General features: G+C 39.2%; 1 protein-coding gene and 1 long non-coding RNA gene across 2 annotated transcripts; one reads left to right on the forward strand and one right to left on the reverse strand.

Annotated features, from left to right (window-relative positions):
* Positions 1–7228: 7228 nt before the first annotated feature.
* On the forward strand, positions 7229–14869 carry LOC135302115 (uncharacterized). The gene is made up of 3 exons (XR_010363808.1): positions 7229–7367; positions 11166–11245; positions 14076–14869. It is a non-coding gene; the product is annotated as an uncharacterized LOC135302115 (long non-coding RNA).
* Positions 14870–18748: 3879 nt separating this feature from the next.
* Positions 18749–23804, reverse strand: ACTC1 (actin alpha cardiac muscle 1). The gene is made up of 7 exons (XM_064424091.1): positions 23690–23804; positions 23009–23157; positions 21939–22263; positions 21131–21292; positions 20827–21018; positions 19428–19609; positions 18749–19078 (listed from the first exon to the last, which is right to left on the reverse strand). Exons 2-7 carry the CDS (start codon positions 23135–23137, stop codon positions 18935–18937), a joined length of 1134 nt encoding a protein of 377 aa, XP_064280161.1. The 5' UTR covers positions 23138–23157; positions 23690–23804; the 3' UTR covers positions 18749–18934.
* Between the last annotated feature and the right edge of the window lie 1846 nt (positions 23805–25650).

Here is a 25650-nt window from a genome sequence, read left to right on the forward strand (position 1 = left end):
CCGGCGGCGGGAGGGCGGGAGGCGGCAGCCCTGCCGAGGGTTCCCGGCTCGGCTCGGCCCGGCTCAGCTCTGCGGGGCTTGGGGCCGCTCGGCAGCCGCCACCGGCCCGGCCCGCTCGGCTCGTGGCGCGGCGCGGCGGGCGGACCGGCGGCGTGGAGGGAGGAAGGTTGGCTTTAATGTCTTGCTGCCTCTAATCTGCCTTTAAGTAGTCTCCGCTTGCGTCACTGACAGGTTGGTGGAGAGCAGCCAAAAGCAGCGCTCGGATTTTCTCATTTTTTATTATTCCGGTGAATACAAACAAATAAATGCAATAAAAAGAAATGAAATAAATAAACGGAGGAGGAGAGAGGGCGGAGGAAGGGCTGCCCCGGCAGGCACGAGGCTCGTTGTGCAGCCTCCTTGCCCGGCACAGCTCCCGCTGCCCCCCCGCCCCCGGCCGCCGGCACAGCCCGCGCTCCGCCCGGGAGCCAGCCCCGACAGCGCCCCAAACGCGGCTCTGGGGCGGCAGGGCCACACGGCAACCCTCCAGACACGGGCCCCTGACCCCTTGCCTCGCTCCTGGAGATCAAAACAGAAGTGGAATACAGCAGTGACCTTACGTGTTAGAATTGCTAAGCCCTGGAAGAAATTTGACTTCAAATTGCATCTCTATTCTCCCTGATAACAGTTATAAGAATCACTGCAGGGAAATGAAGCTCATTTATACATACACATTTCAGAGAATTCTGAGACTGAGATTGTATTTATGCTAGAAAAGACACCAAATCTTCATAAAGAGCATCACTAAACAGTACAAGAAAAAAAGTATATTGAATAAATCCCTGCATTATAATCAGTCTGCACATTTTGTTCTCATTCATTTTACTGATACCCTTACAGACTGTACCTGAGACATCACCAAACATTTCCACACAAAACATTGGTACCAATTGGAATTGACTTCCCCAGTGAAGCAGTGTAAAATATATTCTTGTATTCTGTATATTTACAAAATAATCAAGGAAACCTTCACACCAGCTCAACTAATGTCACTAAAGAACAACATAAGAAAAATTCTTATCAGTTTTATCATAATATTCCTACCATTGAACTCGGTAAAATCAAATTCTTTCTAAAGCAGAACTGCACAGGCCATAATAAATAGTGTAGTCCTTTTATTTTCCCTTTTTTGCAGCTCATGAACCAATTCCATGTTATATTAAAGATGTTAATTGTTTTCTGAATAAATGGGACCATGTTTCATCTGTGCAAGAAGGCATCTGTATGCTTTAGACTCCCCAAGGTTTGTTGTCTTTTATTTGGACTATGCAGATGGTCTCTGCTTCACGTGATACTGGGTCAGTTGACTGATTGAATTAGGAAAGTATCAAACAAGAGAGGATCAGTGAATACACAGAAATTCTGCACAGAAATTGAAATATTTTTATTCTCTCCCAGTCAAGAGTTGTTAGCTTTTTGTATATTGTTTCTAAAAATTGCTGCTGCAACAACACCAAAGCTAAAAAAAATAAATTGGAGTTTGGTTTGGTTTATTTTAAGAGGGCTGTGGTATCTATCTGTCCAGCTACCCTGACAATAGAGTGTCTCATATAGACTGAAATTGTCTGTTTGCAGATGGATCTGAAAAAGAGAGAAATCAAGGAGTAAGGGAAGGCGTGTGTAGAAGGAGAGAGGGCAGGGAATATGCTAAGAAGCTAATGATGATAATCCTATTTAGCACACCAAACAGAGGGAAAGCCCATGATTGGAGTTACTGAAGAGAGGAGACAAGATTTTGGTTCATAGACAAATAACAGAATTTTTATAAAGGAAAGCCATTCCCTGGTACTGGGAAAGAAAACCCATTTATCTGAGCTTTTAGGACTCTTAAATGACAAAGAATTACATTCTGATCATATCAAACACTGGTCTATTAATTAACAGTTAGTCAGTGTTTGCTGTGTTACTGATAGCCCAGGAAGACAAGGAGGTGAAATATCATAAATGAATGTTGCAAACACATAGACATTGTTATTAAATTGCTTTTGATTTAATTATGGTTTGAAATTAAATTCCTTCAGACCTTCTTTTACAGGAGTGGCATCTCATTCTGGAATACCTGACATCTCCTTTTTCAGCAGTAATCTCATATGCCACCCTGCAACCACATTCACGAATAGGATACTTGGCCTTTCTCTTGAGAAAATTTACAGAACTCCAGACCTTGGTGAGTTTTGAAAAAACAAAATCATCGGTGAGAAGGCCAACTTTCATTTTACATGGCTAAAAAATTCAGAGGAAGTTTCTATATCTCAAATTTACATGTATGATTTCAGAGGCTATGAATTTCTGTCCTTTACCTGAGGCCTAACTTGGTGTCAAAACAGAAGCAATAAGAATCACCATGATGTTTTCTGAATGTTTTACACAGGAGGAAAAATGTATGAAGAATGCAATTTACTGCATTTCTATTATCCTTTAGGTGAGTAACAGCAACCTCTGGACTTATCAAATTGTCTAAATCAAATTGTCTAAATCAAAACGTGCTCAGACTATGTATAGTCATGACTGTAAGTTGTAGACATAAGAAGATTTTCAGCTTCTAAAGGTTCATCTTAGTTTTTACACCATTCCCCTGAATGCTTCGGCCAATGTTAAACCAGGATTTGCAGAGCAGCAGGCTGCCAGAGATGCTGTGGATGCATATTGCACAGTGTAGACATTCAGATTGGAAACCCATGCTTACATTTCATTCAAAAGTATTCAGGATTATCAAAACTTTATATCTCCTGGCTTACAAAGAACTGTTTCCTAATGAAGTAGCAATAACAGTTTGCAACAGGGACAAGCTTGTCTTGTTCAATATTTTTATTTGTTGCATAGAAAGGAAAGAAAATCAGCTTGCTATTCAACACATAAGCTTTTGGGTGGTAGGGTGTATTTGTGTTCCTCGGGCTTTGCATTCAAAGAGACTAAATATTCCTGTTCCATCCAAATTCAGTATAAACTCTGTCACTCCTAACAGGATCTCAAACAAGCTTTGCAAAAACAAAAATTCAATCTGCATGTGTTCAAAGATGCCAGTGCCGTGATATTAATTTCTGATGAAGTAATGTAGACTAAGTTGATCTTGGATTAGGTCTGAAGAATGAGACTGTATGTGTCCTCAGTTTGAAGCCAAACTGAGGTTAATCTGTCTATAAGAAGCTGTAGGCCAGATTCTCTCTAAGAAATCCAGCCCTTTTGCCCTGATCTGGTTTTGTAAAGGGTCTGGAGAGCAATCAAGTCTTGCAAAATGTACATTCCTCAAGGATGGAGCAGAACAGACTGAGAGCAGAACTGACACATTTGGCTTGTCTGTCAGACCCCCTGCAACCTGGACGTGGATGACATGAGCAGGTCAGGCTGAGGTAGCCACATGGCCAGTACTAAACAGCATTATTCCCCTGCTTCACTAATTTCTCTGCTGAGGTTTACTAATATAAAAACATTAGTAAAAAAAAGCATTGTACAGATCTTACATGAGCATTCCACAGTCACTGCCTCCTTTTAAAGTTACACATTTGTTCTAAATTTACTCCAAATATTTTATCTTAAAATAAATCAAATCAATTATTAGTACTATGCCAACAATCTCCCTCAATGCAATCTTTTGCAGTTGCTTGCAGTGTGTCCATCATCATAGTATGTAAATATATGCCATATTTATATTCTAAAACTGCATGGCAAATGACCGTATTCCAATGTTACATTGGAAACCATTATTTCCACCATGTGTAGCAAACTTGAAGCAAATTAATGAAATATATTAAAATTAAATAAATATAGGCTATTAATAAAAAAATGGAGTTTTCTTTTAGCAGTTTTTGTGAAAAAATTACATTGCCCTATAGCTGTATAACATATAATGTGACTGCATTTTCTAAATAGTGTCACAAAAGAGAGATTTTTCAGCATTACTTTCATAAAGCTTTAGAACATTCTTTGAAAGATTGGTACGATAAATGTTTCATTTCTGATAGTATTTGGTGTTGTCCATGAAATATAAGTCATTAGCTACTAAACTGAAAATGTCTTTTTAAAACCTCTCATAGCCATCTGCTATGCTCTGTTTTCATTTGGTGCCATGTGTGTATTAATGAAATGATTGCATCAGATTAAATCTTTTATTCATAAAATCATCTAGGTCATCTGTTTCTACCTACACTTTCTCTCTCATTAAAATGAGCATTTGTGTGTATGTTACCTCCCCACTGTATGAGTACAATTCTAGCTGCAATTAGCTGCTAAATGTAGATCTTAATAACTTTCTAGTTACAGAATATTTTATCTCCTGACAGAAAAAAATCAACTAAGTTTTATGGGGCTCTTGTAAGCTGTCCGCAGGGACCTTTCTATGCACAAATTAACAGCTCAAATCAATTTCTTAGGAAATAACTTAGACCTATATGGTGAATTACACTTGCATTTACTTCTGGCATATTTACAGCTCCTAATGCAGCAGTATTTGCACTTCTTGCAAACTCAGATTTATTTGCAGGTAGGATGCAGCCAGGGGAAGGAAAATATCTTTGAAACAAATACTTAATACTTGACAGGCTTTGTAAAGAAATACAAAATAAGTAAAATATTCTACTGACCAGATCATCTGCTGCCAGTCTGTTGAGTTTCCTTTCTGACTCTCACCAATCTCAAAAAAGTACTCACGTTGTTCTAAAGCATCCAAACATCCATTAATGCAATTTCATGGATTGTAATGATTTAAGCGTAAATTTGTAAGCCAATCTTATGTGGGTTTTCATTTCAGTTTTATTTTTAAGTTTTCATATACACTACTGAAAAAGCCTTTCAAAAATATCTTGGACAGAAAAGAGTGTGAAGAAAAGAGTGTGTCACTATAAACAGAATTAGCACACATTTTAAGGATATATAAGGATATAAGGAAATATCTACATACATAATTATTATTATCTACATAATATAATAATTAATTCAATATGGGAGTGAAAATTTTTCACTGTTGAACAAATGATTTTATTCCTAGAGTCTATTCTTTCAAAGATACATATTACAAAATAAATGTAGCCAAATATAACTGATTAGGGCATTGTGATAAAATACCAGCCAATTATACCACCAGTATGCCAGAGCCAATGCAGAATATTGTTAGACTCAGTTTGGCAAACCTTATTTTTCTCTTTTCCATCAAAAAGAGTCACAAATTTTCATCAGAAGAAACATAATTATTTAACTGTAATAATACCTTTAAAAATTTATATTATATCATAATATCTCCATCCTGTGGTAGTAAATTTTCATTGTACTAATAGCAATTCCCACTGGCTTTAGATGAGCCAGAATTTTAAAACCTTGAAGATATTTATACCAGAACATTTTAAAATTTCCTATGGCAGAATATGAATTGAGAAATGAGAAAGTTATTGAATGCTTCAGAATATCCAGAACAACAGAAAAATAAGATCCAGTAATAAGGAAAGAGTCCTCTCTACTGGAACTCCTGGCAGTATTTTGATGCTTTTCCTATTCCATACAAAAAGAAGAAAATGAAGTATGAGAAATCACGCTTCAATATTTCAGCATGAATGCATTACATCAAGCACTTTTTTCAGACCTACTGCTTATCTCTGCTCTGTCTACACTTGTCTTCAACCAAATGCTGAATCTCTGTAGTCCCAGCTGCTTTCAGTCTGATGACGTGATTACCGAGGAGTTCTTTTCCTTTGTTTTGATTGTTACACCACCATATGTCTTCAGTATTCCTGGTGCCCCCCACTCTTGTCCTCTCCCTCCCCATCTCACCAGTCACAGAAGGGAATTCACATTACATTAAAGCTTCCCTTCAGAAGCCAGGCTGAAACAATCCCTTGAAATAACTAGGGCATTCAAGCGATTGACTTGAAAGTAAACTATGTCAGTGAACGGGAGTGAAAAAGCAGGAGCTCAGTAAGAAATGCAGAGGGGTTGTAATCCTTCCGTCACTCAAAGATTCTACAGTTGTAACAAAAATTTGTGAAATATATTTGATATCAATTCTATTTCAGATACCTAAGGTATAAATGCATGTTCATGGGTATGCAGATGTATGTATGTATGCATGTGTGTCCTGGCTGGGCAGTCCTATTGATGGTGAGACAGAAACTATTGAGGGGCAAGGTGGATCAATTCAGGTTGCAGAGCTGAAAGCCATCCAGGTGGATTTGCACATCACTGAACAAGAGAAATGGCTAGTGCTCCACCTCTACACTGTGGCATAAATGGCAGAAAAAGTTGTAGGACCGTGGCTGAACCAATGGAAAAAGACCAATTGGCAGCGCAGAGGGAAACCTTCTGGGCTACTGAACTGTGGCAAGACATCAGCACCCGGGCAGAGAAGTCGTCTGTAAAAGTGCATCAAGAGATGAACATGTGCTCAAGAGCTGGGCTATGGAAAAACACCACAATGGACAAGTGGAATGGGCTGCCGAGATTAAAGTGTCTCAGGTGTATTTGAACTGACAACATAAGGGTGAATATTTCTGGCTTGGTGGGCCCATGACAGCTCAGGTCATTAGGGAAGAGATGCAACATCCAGGTGGGGCTCATGACTGAGAGGTGGACTTAACCATGGGCAGTATCTCCCAGATTATCCATAACTGTGAAATATGCACTGCACTCAATCAGGTCAAGTGGGAAAAGCCTTGTGGTGTGGGGGATAATGGTAAAAACATAAGTATGGGGAGGCCTGGCAGATTGACTACATCGCCCTTCTCCAAACGAGCCAAGGCAAGCACTATGTGCTGAGCACGGTAGAAGCAACAACAGGATGGTTGGAGACTTACTCTGTGCCTCATAACCCTGCCCAGAACACCATCCTGGGCCCTGAAAATCAAGTCCTGTGTAGACATGGCACTCCAGAAAGAATTGAGCTGGACAATGGGACTCATTTTCAAAATAACCTCATAGATGTCTGGGCCAGAGAGTACAGTATTGACTGGGGGTGCCATATTCTCTATCATGCACTGGCCACTGGGAAAATTGAGTGGTGCAATGGAGTGTTAAAAACCACACTGAAAGTAACAAGTGGTGGAACTTCCAAACATTGAGATTTACATTTTAGTGAAAATTAGTTAACACTCGATTAGCTAACACCTGATTAGTTGACACGTGATTAGTTGACATCTGATTAGTTAACACCTGATTAGTTAAAACTACAGGCTCCACCTCTTGAGCTGGCCCTGCTCAGTCAGAACCTCCTTGCCACAGAAGGGGATAAAGCCCCCACAGTGCATGTGAGAAATGTGTTAGGGAAGAGTGTCTGGACTAAGATTTGCAAAGGCAAATCTAACCCTAGGAATTCTCCAAGAATCCTCTTCTATGAAATTACTGAAGTGAGTTAAATTGATTCTGTGGGGAAAATATATTTAAATTGTACAAGATTTTAGATTTTGTCCAGGTAAGATCCTAGGTAAAAGCTATTTAATTTTGTCTTTCAGTAACATTAGTAAATTTGGACCAAGAATATATATTCATAGATTTGAGAAAAGAATCTTATGAGCTTTGTGGAGGTCATTATATATTTTTTAATGATTTTCAAATTAATGTGAGTTTATAAATATTCATTAGCATCAATTTTTAGTCTAGAATCTTAGTCTAGTATATAGAGCTACACACTTTTACTGGAAATTACCAATTTACAGAGCCAGAATGCTTTCTCAGACTCATCCGAATCATGCACATCTGAAATTTCACAGGTGGTGATTAAAACTGGCATTTTTGTGAGTTCTACAACTGTTACTAACAAACAGCATCTGCTCAGTGCTGTGCAACATGCTTTGTTTTCATAACACCATTTGTTAATCTTTCCTAAAGAAAAAGATTTCCAGGATGAGTATTTAATTACATTTTTGTAATATTTCCATTTCAAAATGGAGTAAAATCAAATTCAGAATATCAATTTCTCTTATCCCACAGGAAATTGAATGCTTACCTATAGATTTTCCAAAATATTTCATGTTCTGAAGTATTCAACTCATAACTATATTTTTCAGAATCTATTAGAAATGGTGTACTTTCCACTATAATGGAGGATTCTGTGGCACAACAAGAGAAAAAGATAAATTCAATCATTCATGAAGCATTGTAGGACAGCTGCAAATGTGTATGATTTATTTACGTGTATTTAAGAAAAGGACAAATCAGCATTATGTGTAATGTTGCTATGGATTGGAAGTTACAGCTTATTTTTCTAGATGACAGTGAAATCCACATAATTTTTTGCATAGGTTAGAGTTGCTCAAGGGCTGCACTGATTTATGTACATCCTATGCAAATCTGTCCTCGTTTGAATCAAGTATTTACTTAGCATTTTAGATTTAAAAATTCTGTTCTGCAATGTTTGCAACCTCTTTCACACATTTCCTGCAAGAACATGAGAATTGTTTTCCTCTGATCAACTTAACCAAACTATCACTGATTTATAGAAAAACATAAAGAAAAAGAACATTTGTCATGGTACCTTGCTTCATGCTTTCACTAATCTAAAGCTGTGTTGGTTCTACAAGTAGGAAAGAGCATGGAGAGACGTGTCTTCCATTACTCTGTCCACATCTTTACCACATTCCCAGGAGCTGGGGCCTGGGGTGGGCAGGATGGCTCACCCTCCCAGCAGCACCAAGCACCTCTTTGAGTCACCCCTGGACACGTTTCCCACTTGTGCTTGCCCAGCTCCACACCTCGCTGAGGATCAAGGGAAGCTGAAGGGCTACATTACACACCCTGCATTACACACCTCTTGTGTGGGATAAACACCCAGATCAGAGCCTGAACTACAGAGTCTTTAAAATGTTTGTCAGTTGAACTTCAAAGGATGCAACAGAGTGTGAATGTTACATATTTACATTTACATGCAAATGGATAAATATTTTATATCATGAACATTTTTACCAACGGTTGATTTTTTACCAGTTACTAAGATGTATTGCCAATATTTCATCAGGTTTTACCTACGTTTTCTGGGTTTTTTTCAGGTTTTCAAGCATCTCTTACACCTGTATATCTCTGTATGCCTGTACCTGCCAAAACACAATAAAGGATATAAATTTTCTTCAGTAATCCTCCACATAATATCTTCATTTCACATACAAATTCCTCATTATAGAGTCATTCAAGCCCATAAGGAGGTCATACCTCCTAACATGGGACAGTAACTCTCCTTTTCCTCATCCTGATTTACTGCACAGAGGCAGGATGAAACACATTCTTCCTGGTAGAAACTTCTAAGAATGAATCTGTGAAGGACTTGTTGCATCCCAGAGACTTCCCTTTGCCTAAAAAGAAAAGAGGATTTAGAGTGAATCAAAAAGCCAGAAGGACTAGGGCGCCCAAGTTTTCAATTTAATTAAGAATTTTCAATGCTTAAAATAGATGAAAATTACACACAGCTTTCAGATGGGAGTTTCAAGATGCCGTGGTGAGACACAGCACCCCAGTGTTTTCTCAAAACAGACACTCTCCTGATCTTAAAAAATAGAAATCAGTTGATTTCCAGCCTTGGTTTCACTGTATATCCACCCTACAGTTTTGGTGGACAAAAATCAGGCAAGGTGATTCAAGTATTTTCTGATAAGCACTTAAAGGTTTCAACAGTTTAGAATGCATTTCAATCAGTAACATGTCAAAAAAAGCATGGATAAATTATTGATCTGCTTTGTTTCATTAGTGGTTTTTTATACATTTCATAATTTTAGCTATTTCCTTGGCATGAAGAATCAGCCTGGGGACAGAAACTGTATTACAAAGGGAAAAGGCTCACAGGAATGCTAGTGCAATGGGGAAGAGAAAAAAAAATGTCAGCCAGTCCCACAGGGCTTTAATAAATATTTGTGAAGCATATTTAGTTTAATTACACCAACTAGTTATCAAAGTTGCAAGCCATGCTACCTGAAATGTCAGTGCAAACTGTACCTTGGGCTTGAAGGCACAATGCACTGCAAAAATAAATGTGTGAAATCCAAATATGACTGCCACAAAATCAAACAAGGCATGAGAGAAAACATGAGCTCAAAGATAGATCAATTAATCCAAAGAACACCAACTAGACAGGTGGATGAGTCATACACACAGTGTAGGCACAGCTTCTGCTGAATGGAAAATACAACTTAACAGCTCATGTTTCACTCTGAAGACAATGAGGCCAACAAGATAAACTAAATTGGGTGGCAAACCTCCTACCTGTACCATGACTGCAGAAACATTCTCAAACAGGAAGCACGGTCTGAGTTTCCCCTTTTGAAAGGTCATTCTTCAGCCCTTCTCAATAATATGATTTTCATCCGTTTTTAAGATTGGGGTGGGGGCGGGAGGAAGTATAATGTAAAGACATTGGTTTTGACATCATAAAAAAGATGCTATGCTTTCTTTTCACTGGGAGGGTTGGTCAGAGAAATATATCAAGTGTATATATCAAAAGAATTAAATTGAAGATATTTAATTGTTCTTTTCCCAGCAGCAGGGAAAAACAGTCTTTCCAGAACTAGAAAGGGCATGATGATTGTTCTGCAGAGCCCTATCACAGCTGAATCTGAAACAAATCAAGCATGCTGCTACAATGGCTTTAATTAACTTGCTAAAATATTTTTATTTTTCATTAAGTGATTGTGTAGATAAGAAAACCAAATCACAATACATTCAGAAAAGGCAAAGTTAAAGAAGTACATAACCCAAATTCTAAGTGGTCTTCTGTGACTGGGTATTATTGCCTTTTTACTCAAGAGAGAACAAAAGTGTTTCTTATGTATGATATTTATTATGAAAATAATTTTCTCAGAAGTCAGAAAGTACATTCAGAGTTATGCATCAAGTTGCACTAGCATCTAGATTGAATCACACAGTGTGAAATAGCCACACAAAGTGCCCTTTTTAGCTGCTATGTTCAATGGCTGACTGGAAGCATGCACTGGAGATTTACAGCATAGGAAGGAAAAAAAACTATTTTGGAAAATAACCATACCCTCACCTACTTTAGACAGCCCTACTAGTATCATCAGCTTCAAAACAAGAGCAGTGTTTAGATTTGTTTGACCTGAGATTTGGGCACTTTTTTTCTTTTCTTTCCTTTTTTTTTTTTTTTTTTTTTTTTTTTTAATGGACCTAAGAATATAGTGCAACCTTTTTGTTCCACATTTAAGGTATATCTGAAGTTCTAGTCCTCCAAAGAAATACTCACTGAAGCAAATTACATTGGACTCTTCAAGAGACTTTTCAAAAGGTAAATTTGTGTAAATTTTAAATCATTATGTGTAAATTTGAAATCATTATAGAAATGGCTGAAGTTGGATACAGCATCCTCTTTCCCTAGCCTACTTCCCTCCATTGCTTTCACCAGGCAAATTGTGGTTTTAGAAAGACCAGGGAATTTGGAAGAGAATAGCAAATGAATGTGAAGAGTTCATGTCATAAACTAACAGCAGGAGTGAACTTGTGACACACAGGTCTTGCTGATAGCCCAGGAATTTCATTATATACTCTTCAGTGCCATCTGCTGTAACCAGATGCATTCAAAAATTTAAGAGATAATCAAATAGCCAGTCTCAATAGCTGCATGTCAGGGAACTCTAGGCTTAGGTTTGTTCTATGAGGCTAGGATCCCATTAAGGAATCAGTGCACATCATTGCCGAAGATGAAGAACTTGGTCACAACTGTAGACACATTCTTTCAACTTTTTGCCTCAGTTTTTTAAGCTGTAGCAAAACACCTTTTACACAATTTAGAAAGAATTGTTACTTTTGCACTACAACACCTCCTCCAGCCAAGCAGGGACAGAACTGCACCTGCTGGTGTGACTTGAGAGCAGCTGTCCATTTCATGTTCACCCTGGGAGCTTGGGAAAGAGAAGACAAGAAACAGTATCTTCCAAGGTAAAAGTTGGATTTGGGTGCCTAGGCTCCATAAACCTAAACTCATAAGACAGTGGCAAAGCCTTTATCTCCTCTACCACCAATCACTGAAGCTGCTTTTTTAGATGAAGAAAATATAGCTCCATTAAACACTATATTATCTTAATGTCTTCTCTGCAGTTATTGCAAAGAAAATAATGATGATTTTGTGTGTTTCCTAGAGTAAGTGTACAGTGTGATTGATTATATCAATTCTGTCCTTCAGGATTTAGACAGATCTCTAAACCTCAGAGTCCTAGAGAACAACTATCTGCAGAAAAGTCATTTTTTCCAGTAGGAATTCCACAATTGTCCATGACAAGTTACATAATGTATTTTCCAATAGAACATTTCACAAAATTCATATACTGTCATGTACATTTTGTCTGTGTGAATGATATGCCATAACATCATAGAATCATAAAGGTTGGAAATGACCCCCAAGATCATCAAATCCAGCCTTTGCCCAAATATCACCACTAAAACTATAACAAAAAAGTAACAAAATGTTAGTCCATGATCTGGTTTTTGTTAGCTTTAGGACGCTTAAACTTTGATAGGGACTCCATTTCTCTGGAGGCTACAGACAGACACACTGAAACATTTCCTATACATAAAACCTTTACGTCTAAACAGTCAAAATAAAGGAAAAGAAAAATAATGACAAATATTTTTTTGCTTTTTCATATTGAGAAATTCCAGCCAGTAGCACCAGAATGGAGAGTGCTGTAGATTTAGCAAAGAACCACCAGCAGTTGGGTTTTGGATGGCAGTATTTATCTGTTCTGTGGTATTTGTGGCATTCTCTATACTTAGATTGGCAAATGCCACAAATTCCATGATAAATTTAAACACTGTGAGTGATAAATGTCAAGCTTTTAATAGCACCCACTGTCCCTCTGTCACCACATGACCCTATTAGGAGATTGCACAATCACTATCTCTGTATAATTTCTTATACAAGAATTAGCCTTACAGCACTTTCAATGGCAAAATATTTGCTTTGTATAAGTAATGGGACTCTTTGAATATCTCCTGCAAAAAGAAGAGGCTGCAGGGTACTTACTGTTCCTGATGATTTCACTTGCATTTTATTTACAAAAATAAAGTCAGAATGTAGTTTCCTATTTCTGTTAGGTGTCAGTAAAATGGACAGAATTCATGATCTTAGTTGAAATAGCAGAAAAAGTTCGATGACAACAGGTGACAATATGTTCCATCAGAAGAAAAGTGTACAAAACCATTGCTGCAGCCATTAAAATGCAGAATGTGACACCAGACGTCACAAAAGTTTTCTCTGGCCATTTTTTACATTTTCAGCAGCATTTTAGTATCTCTGTGGCACTTTTTGACTGTAGATTGTAAGAAGGAAAGAGTATTTCACACTGTCACTAAAAATACTTAAACTCTGATCTCAGAATTCCAAAGTTCTGAGGTTTTCCACTGAGCACAAAAATAAATCAAGAATTAACTTCTGTCATAGGAACAAGGCTACAAAATATTCACAGTTTTGTATTACTAAAATACCTCTGTGATGTTTCTGACCAGAAATATTTTCCTTTCCATTTGTTGTGTGGCACAGACATGGTCTCTGAAACTTCTTATCAAGTCAGGGATGCCCTTACATTGCAAAGATAAAGAGAAGGCTTAGGGAAAATATCTGTGTATATATATATATGCACAAATATGTAAATATACATTTCTGTGTGCATGTATGTATGTGTGTGTATGTGTGTATATATATATATATATATACACACACTTTTTATATATAAAAAAGAAGTAAAGGGGTTTTGTTCTTATGACTCACTCAGTGGTTTGTCTTTAAAATCTGTTGAGATTTCTAGTTCTGCAAGAACTCTTATCCTCGCTGACTTATCAGAGAATCAGAGTATTGTGAATACATACACACAGAGACCTAAAGTAGACAATTTTCTTGTTTAAGGTTAATGGTTCTTATTCTTTTTAGGTTTGGGGTTTGATTTGGTTTGGGTTTTTTAATATAAAATAGTGACTTTTTTTAAGGTAGAAGTCTGTGGCTTGAAAATAATTTATATCATCAAAATAAAAAATAAGATTTAATGTGAAATTAAGTGTCAGAACTCATATATTACGTGAGGATATGGCTTGTATTCCCTAAATGTTGATTCTTTTCTTGATAGCAGATACTGTAAAATCACAGTGTGTGCTTCTGGATGCTGTGGAAGATATCCCCACAACTACTGGCCCAGCAGTATGTGCCTCGCAGAGCCTTTCCTTCCCAGAAGGCAATCAGCTCCACGTTTCCCCTGTTTGCTGTCACAGCCAGCTGCAGAGAGCTGCAGAGGGGGGTACCTGTGTGGCAGGAGTCGCTGTGCTGCTGCATTTCCACTCTCTCTAAAACAGCTTGAGTTGGAGGCCCCTCTAACATTCAGGAACTCCTTGATTTCCCTTTGAGCACCATCTTTGCACAAAAGCGTGTCCAGAAGCCACAGTGTAACTCCCAAGGTGTTTGACAGCCCTTTGGAAAGAAAGTTCACATAGCTCTCATTATTGTTGACAATGACAATGTCAGTGATAATGTTAATCACCCTTTCTGGTGATCTAAATCTGAGGGGCTTAGAGATTCAGAACTAATCCTTAAGCGCTTTGTTACTGCCTTCCTGCCTTCATCTTGTTGGGTACCTTCCCAGACTTATTATATCATTTACATGTTATACAAATCTATGTCAATAAAGCTTTAAGCTATGCCTTGTCCACTTTTTTCTCTGCATGAATAATCATCTCCTGGCTAAAAAAATGTTTCTAAAATGCAATTTATCTCCTCTACAAGAGCATACTACCCCTTATTTGGTAGATAACATATATCTTGTATTTTGTGAATTCTACCTTTATGATGATGGCAACATAAAATTGCCACCAGATATATTAATTTGTGCTAATTCCTACTATATTAATTTAATCCAATATTATTCACAATGGACAGATTAATGATAAATTAAATCCATCCTTTAAATATATAACAGCATTATAACATTCTTCCAATAATTAACATTTCTGATTGCTTACTTTTTATATTTCAGCAATTGTAGCCATCCTCAGGATAAAAAGCAAAGGTAATTGGTAGTATATCAACTGCCTGAATTGCTTCTTATCTGAAGGATAATGAGTGAGATTTAATAATCACTCAATTTTATAGTATTTTATTCTCTTTCTTGTGTCTTCATAATGACAGAGACTTCTGTCACAGGTTGCTTCAGGGTAGGACAGGATTCAGCTGTTACTGGAAGCAAGCATCATTCTCTTCCCAGGCCTCATATACAGTTATCCAAACAGCAGGAATTTATCTATTTTTTTTTCTATTTTAGTGTTAGTATTGTAGGTTAATCTGACTGTCACATAAATTTAGAGTCACTTAATGATTTCTAAGTATAAAACCCTCTCATTCTATATTAAAATAATTATCACTCTACAGAATTCAATTATTCAAGCCAAAATTTTTCCTATTAGTGCTACCCCTCAGGCTGACTTTCTTAAAGTGTTAGCTAAAACAGCCTTTTAAGAAAAGATTAGTACAACGTAGACAACGCTATCAAATTTATGACTCTGCTACCAATTTTTAAGGAAACTTTAAAACAAACGAGCATCTGAAATATCTCTTTATTTCCTGTAAGAAAACCCCATCCATCTCTTTAAGCAGAATCACAATGATTCTTTAGCACATACTTAGTACAGATATTAAAGCATTGAGTTTTCATGGTAATTCTCAATACTCCTAAAATGCCAACATGCCCATCAGTCTACAAGGAAAGTTTTCTATAAGATCTGAGGGTCAGCCAGCAGTGGTAATATCTCAATGCCTTTCAGTCAGAAGCATAAGTACTGGGCAGTGTTCTGACTGCCAGGACAGGCAATAACATTCTGTCTCAGCTCTTACTGATGTATGTATTTCTTAATAGTATTTCTTAATACTATTTAGCCCTTCCTACTGAATAAAGCTTCTTTAAGTAGCTTAAAAATCACATCAGACTGACTTCCACAGAATTCCTTCCACTCCATTTTACATACAGAGCAGCAAGGAGCTGCAAAGTCAAATAACCAGACACCCTGCAGTGTGGCAGACAGACCTTTTGCCGCATATTCACATTGCTTTTCAAAATATGTGTGTTGAATCTATAATTTGGCTAAACATTTATTCTTGTTCTTCCATTGAAAGGGCATGTCATCAAAAACAGTGAAGGTTAGCTGGGTTCTTTAGTCTTCAAATTAATGTCGACTTCTTCATTAGGTGAGGTGTTTCAGAGGTGAATATTGTTTACCACAGCAACCTTGGGTACAGATATTTTTAAATCTACCTTTTTCAAGGAAATATCCAAAGTAGTTTTACGTATCATATAGGTGCTCTGCAGTTAGTTTCTGCATCCCATTCTACCATCTTCATTTTGCGTGCAAAATGTGTAGCACATTAATTCTTGTAAAATGTAAACAGAAGGCTAAGTTTAACAGTGACCTCTCTTACCTCTAGACTATGTGACTTAATATTAAATTCCTCTCAATCAAATTAGATCTAGTTTTGCACCCAGAAACAGTTATTAGAATTCCCATATGAATGAATGACTAGTTTTCACTGCATTGAGTAGGAATACATAATTTTCAATGGCCAAATATGGGATAATTGCACTAAAAATTAACGCATCTGAAAAAACTCTGTAAGAAGAGGAAAAGGGTAAGGCATTGATGCTTTTTTTAGTCCTGTCCTACCTATATGCAAGCACATGACTATTTTGTACAATCCTTGCTGCTCATACCCATTTCCACAAAATGTGAATTACAAACCCCGAAATGCCTGCGGAAGGAACTTTTCCATCAGTCCTGTAGTCAGTGGCTCCCTTCAATTCCCTGCTCGTGCCCAGACGCCCAGCAGTGAATCCCTGATCAGAGTGAGTGTGGTGCCAACTGTTGCCTGCCATTCCTGACCTGTCAGTCAGAGCCAGTGAAGGCAGGCATCCACTAGGGCTGACTTAGCACGCCCTTTGCATACTTGCCTAACATTTTAAGCTCCAATTAGTTGCAATTTATGTCCAGTATCACCCTATTAATTCACACTAATACCTGAGATAACCTTTCTGCCCAGCCAAATCTTTCAAATTAGCAAGCAAGTCAAGCGAAAAAAGTGCAATGGTTCTCAACAGTGATATGTGAAAGTCATTGGCAAACATCTGTGTTGGTCAGACATCTGGAAGAGTTCCCATGTTTTCAAGACATACAAAATTTCTCCATGGTGTGAATTTCAGAATAATATCTTCGGTGGGAACTTTCTTGAGAGCAGTGGAGGCTGTTGACTTTGCCTTAACAGATTCACAGGTTAATAAAGTTGTATTTTATTATGAAAAGGCCTTTTGCAGCACCATTTCAGTAATACTGTGCACACTATTAAAATGACTATTTTACATTTTTGTTTAAATGTTTTTACTGTTAAAATTTCATTTTTGTTTGCCTAAAGTATTTAAATGAATGTCCATATTGTAAAATGTTTTACAAATCATGTTTATGTTTAAATTCCTTTATAATTCCATCCAACTTTTCTGCCCAACTCCAAAAATATCTAGAAAAATCTTTTAATATTTTGATTGTAAGGGGAGGTTAGGAAATTACAGTGGTCCCCCAGTAAAATGCCTCCTAATGATAAACTGGGGACAAACATTAAATATATCTTCATCTTTTTGAAAAGAGGAAAATTGATTCTATATAATTACAGATCACGTCTAATGACTTTTTGATTCCTTTCAAGAAAATAAGAGCAAAAAGGAACAGAAAGTTTCCCAACAAATGTGTAAATTGTTTTTTTAGTTAACATTGGATTATAAAGTTAGCATAAATTCTTATCTTTTCAAAGAGGTCCAATGAAACTCAGCTAACTAACTACATACACTGTTTGATACATGTTTTAACTGATTTCCTAAATCAAACTTGGGCATATTCCAGTCTCTACATAGTTCAAACTATGACACTGACTGGTTCCACTACTTTTATGAAAATGTCCCAGATCATTCTGTACTTCCCTTTTTAGCTACTACTTTTTGAAAAAAAAAGTCAAAGAGCTCAGTTATAAGAATTCTTGGTGAGGAACACAAATGCCCACGGAAAGTGTGCAGTTTATGATTGTAGTATCTGGGTCAAATAGCAAAGAAAGGATAGCAAAGATTAAGGATTAAAAATTGCCTAAAACATATGAATGATGATGTGAAAATAATTGTAAGAATTCTGGGTTTATACAACAAAAGTTTGAGTTTTGTGCATTAGTACAATAAAGACTTCACTTCTTTATCTCTGGCTTTGAAGAGACAGGGGAAGATGAGTAAGCTGTCAGTTTCAATTAATGTTTTGTCATAAATATTTATAGCCCTTGGAAAATAATTGCATGACTCTTTAGGATTGAGCTAATTATTTATAAATCACATTCTAAATGTATTAACATAATTCTTTTACAGAAGCTTTGGCTTTTAATAAATGAATATTAAAATGTCTGGGTTACAATAAATGGGATAGAAGAATCTCTCTAAAGTGAATGAGTGAGTATGAGAGGTTTCTTTTCACTTGTTCCACTTACTGTGTCCACCCTAAGGCTTTTTCTTTATAAGCCTTGAAATATATTTCTTCTTTTGTTCCAAGTTTCAAGATTAAAACTGTGAAGTATAAATTCTTACTAACAGAAAATCATGACCTAACATGCCTGCATCAGTTAGGACATGGATGCAGTAGAAGTGTTCATAGGTCTGATGGGAGTTTCCAAATCCCAGGGGCTTAGTCTCATTTTTCTGACCAAAAAATACTTGAAATAAAACAAAAGACAGTATTTTGTAGGTTGCAAGTCCCAGATCTCATTTATTTATAAAGCAATAAATATTAGAAGCACAAATAAATTGCACGGGTGTGTAAACAAACTGTACAATGACTGAAGAGTTCGGGAAGGTTTGCCAGAAGACTCCAAGAAGCATATTGTCGTCATCCTGAGTGGGAAGTAAATTGAGGGGGGAAGTGCTTAGAAGCACTTGCGGTGTACAATGGATGGACCAGCTTCATCATACTCCTGTTTGCTGATCCACATTTGCTGGAAGGTGGACAGAGATGCTAGAATGGATCCACCAATCCAGACAGAGTACTTGCGTTCAGGAGGAGCAATGATCTAGGATAAAGAAAAGCAACAAAATCCTCATTTCTGAACAGTGAATCCATATTGTCAATGCTACACACCACTACTTCCTCAAGCAAGTAAAGAACATTTCTATAATGGTATTGATCTTCAGCAGCTCCTAAAATACACATAATGTATTAAAAAATGTGTAATCATATTTTTTTCTCTTATAACACTTGCTTCTAACCAACATAATTATTCTGATCCAATGGAATTTCTGCTCATCTGCCCATCAGCTGCTGATCTCATTTTTGACTTGCTCCCATATCCCAGTGTAATGAAGAGGACATTGTCCATTGTCTCCACCTTTATCCACACTTTATAACACAAAATTCCTTACCTTGATCTTCATAGTGCTAGGAGCAAGAGCAGTGATCTCTTTCTGCATGCGATCAGCAATGCCAGGGTACATTGTTGTACCACCTGAGAGGACGTTGTTAGCATAGAGGTCCTTACGGATATCAATGTCACACTTCATGATGCTGTTATAGGTAGTTTCATGGATACCAGCAGATTCCATACCTTGAGAAAAAAAAGACAGTAGGCCAGTGAATTATACAAGAAAGAGGTCTCCATGAAATGAAATGCTGGTGTTCCTGATCATCATTAATATGAACTTCTTTGGCCTTTTTCTTGTAAAAATGTTTCCTTTTAAAAATATTTTAAAAAATAGAATTACAAAACTAATTTAGGAAATGTACATTATTTGTTAGAAAAGGTAAGAATCATAATGCATGTGCAAAGGCAAGAGACTCATATACAGTGAGATAACAAGTACTCATGTGAGATAAATGAGTTTATTATATGGCAATGGAAGAAGGGTATCAAGAACAGAAAACTCGAGTACTGGTTTACGTCAGTCTCACTAAAAGCATTAGTTGAATATAGTAAAAGACAGCAAATGAAGACAATAAAAACAGTTCAAGTAGAACTAAAGAAGACAATAGTAACTTCTTCAGTCTACTCAAAATGTAGTCTATACTACTCAGAATCATCAAGGCAAGACATAACCGTGACACAGAATAAGATATTAGTACTTGATGGTAAGAAAAAAGAAACAAGAAGCAAGTGTTTGTAGGTTGCATTCCAATTTGTTAATTTTAACAGGTGCTTCCTGAAAGGGCTGACACTGGATCCACAGTAAAAAGTCAGCTGATGAACAACTGCATGTACTACTTGGGACTTAAGTGTATAACATTTGCTGTATCCGTCAGCTGCATGAACAACCAGCAAGGGTGACCATCTCGACCATGGCAATGTTAATTACAGTGTATATAAATATACACACACCTTCACTCCATGTCCTTTCCCTCTCTGACACTTTACTTCTTCATGGAAATAGATACTGTTTCAAGTGTAAGCCTTACAAATACAGCTCTGAAGTCTATTCTTGCCATCAGTGACACAGAATCATAAAATGTCTTGAGTTGGAAGGGACCCATACAGATCGCAGAGTCCAACTCCTCAATGATGGTATTGTAACTGTATGTTTTATCATTAAAAAAACATGACCCTAAAAGTTGATCTAAAGCTTGCAGCAAGAGCCCGTAACTCAGCTAATTACCAGATGAGCTCACATCAAGACCATCTTACAGGAAAACAAATTATCTAAATTATTATTCATTCATGTCGGATTTTGTGCCAAATTTAGGTAAGCAGGAAGGGGAGTGGGGCACCTTCCAAATCTTCTGATCCGTTCATACCTCCTACAGAAAGGAGAATTTCCTGGGAACACTTACCAATAAAGGATGGCTGGAATAAGGTTTCAGGGCAGCGGAAACGTTCGTTACCGATAGTGATCACTTGACCATCAGGCAATTCATAGCTCTTCTCCAGAGAGGAGGAAGAGGCAGCAGTAGCCATTTCATTCTCAAAGTCCAGTGCAACATAGCACAATTTCTCTTTGATGTCACGAACAATCTCACGTTCCGCTGTAGATACAGGAGAATCAAATCAAGCTTTGGATAAGCACAGTACTAGCGAAGATGATCAGCCAAGAGAGACGTGAGGACTTTCACAGCAGAGAAAAGCTGAAGCACTGACCTGTTGTCACAAAGGAGTAGCCACGCTCCGTGAGGATCTTCATGAGGTAGTCAGTCAGATCCCTGCCAGCCAGATCCAGACGCATGATAGCATGAGGCAAGGCATACCCTTCATAAATAGGCACATTGTGGGTGACACCATCTCCAGAATCAAGAACAATACCTGGGAGAGAAATGGCAGAGAGCAGCTGGGATCACCTCTCGAATGCTTAGAGCCCTTACACACAGGAAGCAGCAAGAAACACAACAAAATTTAGGATTTTTCAGACAGTATAAAGTAGCATAATTCTTTTTCAGACACAAAGATCTTTCCAATTCTTTCTGCCTTTGCTTGCATGGACATTCCTGAGGGGTGTGAATTTTCATACAGAATTGTTGTTCCATACATATTTTAAGATAATCCATAAAACCAGTCTTCCTCCGCTACTCTACTGAGCAGTAAGAATATTTGCAATACTGACTGTCTTGGTCTGATAAGGGGCATCTTTAGGTCCAGTTTAAGCCCTTAAACTTTTGTAACTGCTGTATACCCACAGGAATGTCTCCTCATTTGCACCACAAGAAGCAGTGGCACAGTCAGTTCCATGGTGCCTCTCCAAAAGGAATGCAAATTGTCTGAAAGAACAATGTGGACCTATTTTGTACTGGCTTTTATGCTACTATTATCATTAATTGCTATAAACCAAAAAGACCTATTTTACTGTAAATCGAATGAGTTATGGCGTGTTTTCCTATTTGGAATGCTTTGGAAAGGAGGGAGAATTCTGAAAGGAAACAGTATCTAAATGTTGTTTATTTGTTTGTTTTACCTGTTGTACGACCAGAAGCATACAGGGACAGGACAGCCTGGATTGCCACATACATAGCAGGTACATTGAAGGTCTCAAACATTATCTGGGTCATCTTTTCACGGTTAGCTTTAGGGTTCAAGGGGGCTTCTGTGAGCAAAGTAGGGTGTTCCTCAGGGGCCACACGGAGTTCATTGTAGAAAGTGTGGTGCCAGATCTTTTCCATATCATCCCAGTTGGTGATGATGCCGTGTTCAATGGGGTATTTCAAAGTAAGGATACCTCTTTTGCTCTGAGCTTCATCACCCACATAGGAATCTTTTTGACCCATACCAACCATAACACCCTAAGAGAAGAAAACACAGAAAAGCTTTGTTTGAGGAAGACAACATCACAGAGCCCAAACAACTACATCACAGACAACTGGCCTGAAGCTGAGTCAGGAGAGGTTTAGGCTGGATATTAGAAAAAGGTGCTTCACCCAGAGGGTGATTTAGCACTGAACAGGCTCCCCAGGGAAGTGGTCACAGCACCAACCGTGACAGGGTTCAATTTGGACAACTAATGTCTTAGGGACATGGTGTAACTCCCAGAGCTGTCCCATGCAGGGACTTTGATGATCCTTGTTGGTCCCTTCCAAGCCAGGATATTCTATGATTCTGCAATTCTAATTATCTTATTTTCAAGAAAGTTACAAGCAGTCACACCCCTGAAAGGCCATTCAGGTAAATAAATTTAACATTATTAAAATATTAAGTCAACAGAATCTGAGGTGTTCTCATAAAATATTTTTCTCCTTCCATGAATGGATTTTCCCCCTTCTATGAAACACCTCTTATACTAATATTCTTTTTTTCTTATTTGTTTCTTTCTGATTTCCAAGAATTTCACTGAAAATAAACTGCACAATATCATGAGCAGGAAAATACAGAGGGAAATCAGCATTCTACTGATCAAAGATACTTCATATTACTATGCAACCTTAGTAGTAATTTATCTAGGATAAAAATAAAAAATACAAATTGTAAATGTTTTTATTAAAAACTTGTTTTCTATGCAGTGTCCTGCCTCGGTCCTGCCTCTGAATTTACCTGGTGCCTTGGGCGACCGACGATGGACGGGAAAACGGCCCTGGGAGCATCGTCCCCGGCAAAGCCCGCCTTGACCAGCCCCGAGCCATTGTCGCACACCAGTGCGGTGGTTTCCTCGTCGTCACACATCTTCGGAAGGAAGCACGAACCTGGAAAAGAGCACGGCGGCAGGCTCAGAGCCCCGCGGGCAGCCCCTCCGCGCCATCCCGGCGGGCACGGCCGGACGGCTGCGGCGGGAGCGGGAGCGGGAAATTTGAGTCGTCCCGGGAGGATGCTCGACGGCTCCTGGGCAGGGCTCTAAACGGGATCGTCGGCCGCTTTCTTCTCCGCGCTTTAAAAGCCGCCACAGCTTGCAAGACGCACAATTAGGGCGTCGTTAGCGGATCCCTCTGGCCGCAGATCGCAAAGGGAGGGAAAGCTTTTTAAAGGGCAGAGCTCTGTCCGGAGCGCCTCGGGGCGAAGCGGCCGATGCTGCGCGGGGCGGGCGGGCGGTGTCCCCGGCAGCAGCAGCGCTCCGCCGGGAGCTGCACGGCCCGAGCTCCGGGCCCCTGCCGTCCGCCGCCCGACGGTGCCTTCCGTCCATCCTTCCCGTGTATTAGCTCCCTCCCATGTATTCCATCCCGTCCCACCCAGAGCGTCCCGGCCCGCCCCTAGGGGCTGCGGTGCCGCCGCGCTACTCACCAGACCAGCACCGGCGGCGGGGGGGCAGCGGAGGAGACCCTGGCTGCTGGCTCGGCGGAGACGCCCCGATTTATACCCCCCGAGGGGCAGCGTCGCCCGGGGCCGCGGCGGGCCGGGGCAGCCACCTTCTCCTTATTTGGTCGGCTCCGCGCCACTGAGCGGCCGCGCAGCCATGAATGGAGCCGGGCCAGCCCCGGCGCGGCGCGGCCGCCCGGCCCATGTAAGGCAGGCGCGGGGCAGCGCGGCCCCGGCCGCCGCATGGCCAAATAGGGAGCCCGGAGCAGCCCCCGGGGGTCAGCGCCGCCGGGCAGGGGCTGCGCAGGGGCCGCGAAGGGGCCGCAGCCCGGCTCGGCCCCCGCCGTCAGCAGCCGCCGGTGCCCGGCCGGGTGCGGCGCCTCAAACTCGTGATGCTCGGGCTTGGCGGAGGGTGCGAGGGAAGCCGCACGGGTGTTCTCTCCCACGGCTTTTCATTTTTCCGCCGAAAAGAAAAGGCCAGTCGAGCTTCTATTTAATCAACAAGTGATGAGGTTGCTTCGGTGCCAACAACTGAGGCTCCTCTCCTGCGCGGGGACGGCATCTGCTCTCTGTGTCGCCTTAGGAAGGAGCAGTACACACTCAATTTCTTTTAAACTTTGATGAGCACATGCTGCAAAAATCACCCTTTTCTCTGCTTTTGGCTGACATCTATAGTGAAAAATGGAATGTGCTCACTTATGTTAAGATGCATACACTTAAACTCCTCATATTTGGTCTTTTAATGCACACCAGATAGTTACATGTCTAGGGCAGAGGACGAGATATGGAAATAGCTTGGACAAAACCCAGCTATGGTATTAATGTAATGTGACAGTTGTTTTCCTGCTCAGTTGTTGAAACATCCACATTGATAATTTGTTCCAGCGGTGGAACCTAGAAAATCCATGTGTCTTCAGGACTTTTTTTTGTTTGTTAAAAATAGAAAGACTGGAGAGGCATCTCTTGAGTGGGTTTGGCCTGGCATGTGAAAGCAGAGATTGTCAACTCATGTCCCAGAGAAACTCATTATAATGAGGAGTACAGTGTCCTCCAGGAGCTCATCTTGTGAAATGCCCTGTGTCTGCCTGTGAAACAATGCTAGGATGGAGTGAATTGAGGTTTTGGACAGGAGGGAATGGTGAGATTCAAAGTCAAGAGAGGATCACCCAAGTGGATCAGCTGCTTAAACACAGGTCCAGTTTATGAGATGCCATACAAATCCTGGCAGACATCACATGGGTGTATAGATCTTAAATTATGTGGAAGGAAAGAGCTTGTGAATGCTACACAACCTGCAGTCTGGGGGCTTTGAGAAGTGTTCACGGAAGAGCAATCTGCACGGTGGTTTAGCTCTGACAAAGCACATAACGACTGGAAGTCATTATTTATTTCTAAACGATATCCAAAGGGGGCATCAGAGACCCTCAGACTTTGATTTCTTCTGAAATCAGAGATTGTGGAATCAGTTTCCTTTTTTCTAGCACAATTAACGAGGTGGTTAGCTCCACACCAACCCGTTTATCTTGGGTTTGTGCCAAATTATGAGCACAGCTCTGAAAGAGATGGTAGCAGCAAACTTCTTGGATAAGCTCCTGCTTTTCTTTAAATGTTGTGAGGAAAGAGAACCTGTTCCAGGTGAGACACCATTTTTGTACAGAGCTGTGTTTGTATATTTAATACATCAGTATATACAAATATATATGCCCATATATATATTTTATGTGCTTGTATTTATCTGTGTGTATGTTTATATGTATTTATTTATATATTGCTTTTTTGTTTTCCTTAGCAACCTAAGAAAGGCTGTGTAGGACTGTGAAATGCAGTGACCTCAAAAGGTCAAAGCAGCAAAACACTGTGATTCAATGCCTCTGCTCTGGACAAGCTTTAGCTCTTTGTTTGCTTTGTCTTGATGGAAAATCAACTAAAATCAATACTGGTGGGAT

The sequence above is a fragment of the Passer domesticus genome, chromosome 6, assembly GCF_036417665.1.
Source record: "Passer domesticus isolate bPasDom1 chromosome 6, bPasDom1.hap1, whole genome shotgun sequence".
Taxonomy (NCBI): domain Eukaryota; kingdom Metazoa; phylum Chordata; class Aves; order Passeriformes; family Passeridae; genus Passer; species Passer domesticus.